The sequence below is a fragment of the Gastrolobium bilobum genome, unplaced genomic scaffold (assembly GCF_033153095.1).
Source record: "Gastrolobium bilobum isolate Gb01-03AN ecotype WA unplaced genomic scaffold, APGP_CSIRO_Gbil_v1 utg1697, whole genome shotgun sequence".
Classification (NCBI taxonomy): domain Eukaryota; kingdom Viridiplantae; phylum Streptophyta; class Magnoliopsida; order Fabales; family Fabaceae; genus Gastrolobium; species Gastrolobium bilobum.
The window spans coordinates 57300-64157 of record NW_026897543.1 but is presented as its reverse complement, the minus strand read 5'-3'; the positions used below and the strand labels follow the sequence as shown (position 1 = coordinate 64157).

The 6858-nt window shown below is 33.3% G+C and overlaps 2 protein-coding genes across 2 annotated transcripts; one reads left to right on the top strand and one right to left on the bottom strand.

The window, feature by feature from the left end:
* The first annotated feature begins 319 nt into the window (after positions 1 to 319).
* Positions 320 to 2558, top strand: LOC133307934 (probable WRKY transcription factor 69). Its single transcript, XM_061508507.1, has 3 exons — positions 320 to 574; positions 685 to 828; positions 1883 to 2558. The coding sequence occupies exons 1-3, from the start codon at positions 456 to 458 to the stop codon at positions 2403 to 2405; spliced, it is 786 nt and encodes a 261-aa protein (XP_061364491.1). The 5' UTR covers positions 320 to 455; the 3' UTR covers positions 2406 to 2558.
* Positions 2559 to 3925: 1367 nt separating this feature from the next.
* Positions 3926 to 6083, bottom strand: LOC133307933 (sm-like protein LSM36B). Its single transcript, XM_061508506.1, has 4 exons — positions 5926 to 6083; positions 5180 to 5315; positions 4335 to 4448; positions 3926 to 4249 (listed from the first exon to the last, which is right to left on the bottom strand). Exons 2-4 carry the CDS (start codon positions 5289 to 5291, stop codon positions 4203 to 4205), a joined length of 273 nt encoding a protein of 90 aa, XP_061364490.1. The 5' UTR covers positions 5292 to 5315; positions 5926 to 6083; the 3' UTR covers positions 3926 to 4202.
* Between the last annotated feature and the right edge of the window lie 775 nt (positions 6084 to 6858).

Sequence of the window (6858 nt, the reverse complement as noted above, 5' to 3'; positions counted from 1 at the left end):
TTCGTCTATATATTTAATGGAATCCATACAAATATTCTATATTTCTATTTCACTTTAGTTAGAGCTTTCTCTGTTTGGATTCTCCGTCACCAATCACAACCTTATACAATTTTAAAATACCACAATCCATGTAACCATTATTTGCACCACTATTATTCTACAAACCTAATCATGCACACACAACCCAACCAATTCAATAACTTATCATGAACCTAGCTCCAGCAGATAAATCCCTCTATGTTTATCAATAGGGTACTTCATAATTTGCACCCTTCCCACTTTCACACTAGAACTACACTGATGCAATTCTGCCACCATATATTGTAGCAAGTCATCATATTGATCAATTATACATATTTCCTTAAAAAAATTATCAGTTGATCGATTACTCGATTAATCTAATCGAAGGAAAAGATCACACAAATCTCTAAATTTAAGGCACCTACTCCTCCATCATGAGCCCTAGATTCAACAACTACCCATCATTTGTCACTGAGCCCAAGCCCGAGTCCGGGCCTGCTTCTTCCACCTCCGGTGATGATTCAAAAACTGAAGCATCATCACCCAAGAAAAGGTCTCAGCTTTTATGCTCTCTCTCTTTTTTTCTTCAATTTTTTTTTTTTTTTTTTTTTGGTTTTTTCAGTTGGGAAGTTAACGGTTGAGGGTTTGTGATAATATACATAGGAGGGGGATAAAGAAGAGGGTGGCGACTATACCGATCAATGGCGTGGATGGATCTAAGAGCAAAGGAGAGACATATCCACCGTCAGATTCATGGGCCTGGAGGAAGTACGGCCAGAAGCCCATCAAAGGGTCCCCTTATCCTAGGTACATATGGAAAATGGAACCTTTAAACCTCCTTTACCTTAATTGCTTTACTTAAGCCTCATTTTCGCGCTAAATAAATCATAATTAGCTTAATTTTGTCATTAAGAGAGAATTTATTTTAGATATTAATCAAACAATATTACAGGCCGTTGCCGCCGAAGTTGAAGGCGGCGATGTTAAAATGGCCTTGTGGTTGTGGCATTATCGCCGTTGTAAGGAACTTATTAGATGCGTTCATGATAATGACAAATGAGATAAAGAGTATAAAAATGTGGAACCAGAAGACCCTCGTTGTCTTTGATTCTTTTTTTTTTGTAAGAGAACTTTTTTTAATCGGTTTAGGAAATATGAAAATTTGATATAACTAGTTGCAAGCATTTATTCAAAAGTAATTAAATTTCCGGAATAAGAGAAGTTTATCTCATTGTTATTTAATTTATAGGATAGTGTTTTTCTCCTCATTCAATTATCCACAAAATCGTTATTTATTTGTGCAACATTACATAAACAAATTCATGCAATTATTTATGGGTTTGATTTTTGTCCTTATAAAGGATATAAAGTTGTATTATTTTAAATGAAAGAAAGACACAAACAATAAAAATCATGAAAAAAAAAGTGGGTATATTTTTAATTTAAATCTTAAACAAAAAAAAAGAATTTATATTTTTTTCTTATTTAAAATGACATAACTCTATATCCTTCAAAAGAATAAATATATTTCCCATTATTTATATTTTTGTGACAAGAGCATTATTAACTAGTGAGAAAAATAAAATAAGAAATGACAAGATTATTATTATTCATTTACCTATAAATAGTTAAAACCCTTTCATATAACATAGTTATGTATATAAATACTTGCTTTATATATCAAAAAAAGTGTACATGCAACAAATTTCAATGTTGAATCAACTGAATTTTTTTTTTACATTGAGTTATTTGTAAAAAAAAAAAATGGTTTTGGTTTACTAATTACATTTAGTAAATTAATTTCCGTAGTCAAATAATAATATAAGATTATTTACGTGAGCGTGTGAATATGCACGTGCAGGGCATACTATCGATGCAGCAGTTCAAAGGGGTGTCCCGCGAGGAAGCAAATTGAGAGAAGCCGTGTGGACCCCACTATGCTCATCGTCACCTACGCCTGCGATCACAACCACTCCCTCCCCGCCGCTAGGTCCCGCTCCACCACCGTAGATCCCGCCACTCCCTCCTCCTCAAGCGACGGTACTGTTACCACTGCCGCCGACTCCATCTCCGGGATCCTACAGGAGGAGCCCGAGGCTTCCGCGAGCCATCCCGATCTCGAACTCGCCGGCGACTCTGCGGTTTTGCTCGCCTACCACCACCACCGCAGCGAATTTGAATGGTTCGATGACTTGGCCTCCGCCGGGGTTCTGGAAAGTCCGATTTGCGGGGAGGCTGAGGAGGTGGCGGTGGCGGTGGCGATGAGGGAAGAAGACGAGTCTCTGTTCGCTGACCTCGGCGAGTTGCCGGAGTGTTCATCGGTTTTCCGGCGAGGGAACACGGTGAGGTCCAGCGCGATTCAGTGCGGTGGCACCGCAGGATAACGCAACCCTGCTGTAACTTTTTCTCTGTTCAATATTCAGCTCTGCGCATATATATTAATTCACCGCATGAAAATCTGGTGCATTTGAAAATTTGATATAGGGAAAATTAAATATTTATTTTACCATTCATGTTACCTTACTTTAGTAGTTCATTATTTAGCTTTTTTATTATTGTTATATTTTTAATGTAAATTACTATTAAAAAAATTTAAAAAAATAGAGGTTTTACATAAAAATGATTTTCTTTCCTCTTTTTTCAAAAAATAATTTTTTCCTTTGTAAATAAATAATTGAAGCCTGTACCATCATAACATAGAAGAAGGAAGAAGTTATACTAGAGTTAATGGAAACATTAGTGTTGCTTTCATAACTTTTGGACCAGATAATACGAGGAACTGAGCACACTAGTTAAACGGTTTATTTGTATTGTACCTTATATAAAAATTTATTCTTGCACTCAAAGGACGTGGAGATATGATGATAAATTAGAAATGAAAATTGGAAATAAGAGTCTATTTGATTGTGTTGTTGTTTTCTTTGTTCTTGAAACTATTTTGTACAATAGTTAATGAATTAAGTGTTTTATTTTATTTTATTTTATTTTATTTTAAAATTAAAAATCAAAACAGAAAACAAAAATAATTTAAATATGTTCTTCAAATTTGATTCTAAAAATTAAAAAATAAATTATAATTTTAAAATTTTTACAGAACAAAATTTATCAAACGGATTTTTTTTTCTTTTGAAAATAGAATTCAAACATATTGAAATGCTCTAGAAGTTTGTCAAATCATAAAAGTAAATATTATGTTGTGCTATTTTCAAATTTACATTTCATTTATGGACTAACAACCCATATGTTCACATGAATTACGTGGGCTAGTACACTGTACACCGAACACATTTAAATTTGAATATTTTTCACCTATTATTTAATCTATACGTTAGATGCCCAAAACACATTTACCTATAGTCGGTGCATTGGCTCATATTAATTTTAATTTTAAAGAGATTCTCAACCAGTAAAAATTTAATAATTCAACCCATTTTCTTAAATCAATTCATGTAGCTTGGGAGGGGTTAACCCGTCGCACCAACTGTATATTTTGTAAGGATGTTCGGATTGGATTCATAGGTCATATGGATGATGGATTTGGATTGAATCAAAGAGTTCGGGTTTCAATACGACACCACCTCCCACTGCTCGAGGTTTTACATTCAATACCCATAATTTCTGACTCCAGCCAATAAATAATACCATATTCCCAATGGAATGATTCACATTAGTCACCTTAAGCTATGTAATAACCTGTGGACAAGCTGAGGAATGCTAAAAACAGATTCTTTTCATACTCTCTATGATTGAGTAAAATCCTACATTGTCTTCATTAAATAACCTCAAATCACTCACTATTAACGGGACAAACATTTCTACAGAATTTATATGAAACAACACACAAAAACAAACAAAGGACAAGAGCTCCCCAAAAATGATTTAAACATAATATTGTACAACACATCATTAAAACAACATTAAAGAGAGAGCATTAACTATTACTATTTTTAAATTTCAAACCAGGCTAAAATATTTTGCTAAAATATGTCAACAAGCATTTTACAAGCTGGTCGTTCCCTTTTGCCTTAACATGTAACCATAGCTACTCAATTATCATGACAAGAAAGAAATAAACAAGCTTCAGAATAACTGGCAAAAGCTGTAACATAAGGCAGTCCACAAAAGCTATTAAAAAGTCATATGCGTCTTCCAAACCAATAAATTTGGATTCCTGTACTTCTTTAGGCCCCTTCTGCTAGAGTCCTCTTTGAGGTACTGATGTATAGAACTGTGTCAAAGAAAAGAAAATTCCAATTATTTCTAAAATCAAATACCAATTGGAATCAAGAATATTGTATTTCAAGCATTAGTACCATTATTCCCTCGGATGAATGCGTCACCATATTTGTTCTTCAGTTGCCCGTTGACATACTCCTCTGTCTGTTCCATTGCAATATTCATATACCCATCTAGACAAGCCAGGATACCTGCAACATTAACCAAAAGTAGTGAACCTATTTCATGCGCACATAGAAGCATAACATGACAAATACAAGTGAAAATGTGCACAACTAACACCAATATGCAATCTCAATGTAAAGCCATCAAATATGGACTTGGAAATAATTTGATGGTTGTAATTTCAACTGCTCTCCCTCGTTTACTCACTGTGATACTCAATTCCTTTTCAACTACTCTCTCATAGGGGGGAATTTTGGAAAAATATCATTAACAAAAATCTTCTCAACTATTTCATTCCTATGGAGTATGGATATTGGAGCCTTTGCCAGTTAGTTGACCAAGGTGCCTTTCATCCAAAGCAAAAAGTGCAACATGCATATCAATACTGCTTGAACCACTTATATAAACAACTCATTTCATTCATTCATATTAAAATGTTACATCGTTACTTAATTGAGTTCTGCTATCATCCATCTGTAAATAATGTAAATTAAAATATGCTGTCTATAAGAAAAGAAGCACCCAGCATTTGATATATCCAAAAAAAAAAAAGATAAGCATATGGTATCCTTTCTATGCTATAAATTTTGGCTGGTTCAATTTAAAGTTACACAGAATCTAAACCAATATTTGAGCTCAAAATCCAACACTAATCACAACTAGATTAAACAACTTTCTTTCTCATCCAATCAACCAAATCAGGTTTTCCATTAACAAAAGAAAGAAACTGTTAAAAGTGATAAATAGAGTGACCAACCTCGATAATCAACACCAGAATTGAGCTTCACAACAACTGGGCGGCCACGAATGGATTTGAGGAAATCTGCTGGGGTTTTCGTGGTTCCTGATCCTTTCTCTGCTCCACTCATTTTATCTCAACCCCAAACAAACACCTTAAATTTTCTCAAAAGAACAATACAAAGAACTTCCATTAATTACAAACACACGTATCCTTCATATGTTAACAATCTTGGTTCATCAAGCACAAAATAGATGTCCCGATTCAGGGGAAGGAAATTTATTAAGTTTAAGTGTTTGTCATTTTAAAGAACAAAACACTACGTCCTTTCAACTGAAAGGGCAGTGTTTTACTAAAAAAAACCCTTCCCTACAGAGTACAAAGGCCACATTGAAGTAAACAATAACAAGATTTCAACATCTCACAATGAAAAAATCAAAGCTTCAACGGAAACAAACTAGTTTAAACTTGTTTCTAATCATTCCAAAACTCCTCTATTTCATTGCTAAATCTAACAATTTTGTTCGAAGAAATTACGGTGCTTTGAAAAATGATCGGAAACGAAGAAGAGTGATTTTGCTTCGAAAAATGACGGTGACAGCGAAAAGGGACGTAAATTAGAGAATGGTCATTTTGTTGTTGCTAACGATTCTAACTTGAAGAGTTGTAATAACGGTGTGAATGGTAAAGAGAATGAGAGTTCCAGTATTGGGGCTTTTGATGTAAATAGGCTTCGGAAGCTTAGGGCAAAACGTAATACTTACAAACGGTTTCCGCTTAGCGCCGACGATGTCCGATGGTGTGGGGCTATGAGGTTGCGTCCGACACAGTGAGGAATGAGGTCGCCGGTGGCTATGCCGGAGGGAGAAGGGTTTTTGACTCAGGTGAAATTTGAAAATAGAGGAAACCCTAACAAGTAACGCAACCCGAACCCATCACTATATAACCCATGAATCCAACCCAGCTATCGTTAAAAAATTTACAATTGGCGGGTCCATCGAGCATTTTAGAGGGGTATTGGATTATGATTTTAAAAGATTTTTTTGAGATAAAAAATCTTACAGATTTTAAAAGATATTTTAGAATTGGTGACTTGAAAAAAAAAATTAAAAGACCTTTTTTACAATCAAGATTTCATAAGATTGAATTTTAAAGAATTTTAATAGAATTTATAAGATTTGAAAGGACAATTAGATTTATAAAATTTTAAAAAATCGTATGAATTTTTAACAAACATTCAAAATTACAAGAGTCAATAAAAAATAACAAAGAAATACAATGAAATTAATAAAAAAAAGTAAAACCTAATATAATTTTCTCAATCAGTAAAACATAATATAATTTTTAACAAACATTCAAAATTATTAAGCAACAACTCTTCATATATCTAAAGTTATATTAGTCCTCCATGCATTAACATTTTCTCGTTTATGCTCTTGGGTTTGACCAATGGGTTAAAAATTATCTTCTTCATTTAGTATCAAAGCTATGCATATATGATTATAAAACTCAATTTTTTTAATTACTAAAATAATTCTAATTTTGCATATAGAACTTAAAGTTCATGATAAATTTTTTTGTTTGGAATTTTTTGCAATTGATCTTGAAAATCTTGGGGTTTTTGTTCTATGTGATGAGAGTTTTCTAACCATATATAATATGCATATTTTCATTGAATAATCTAAGAAAATTTCAAA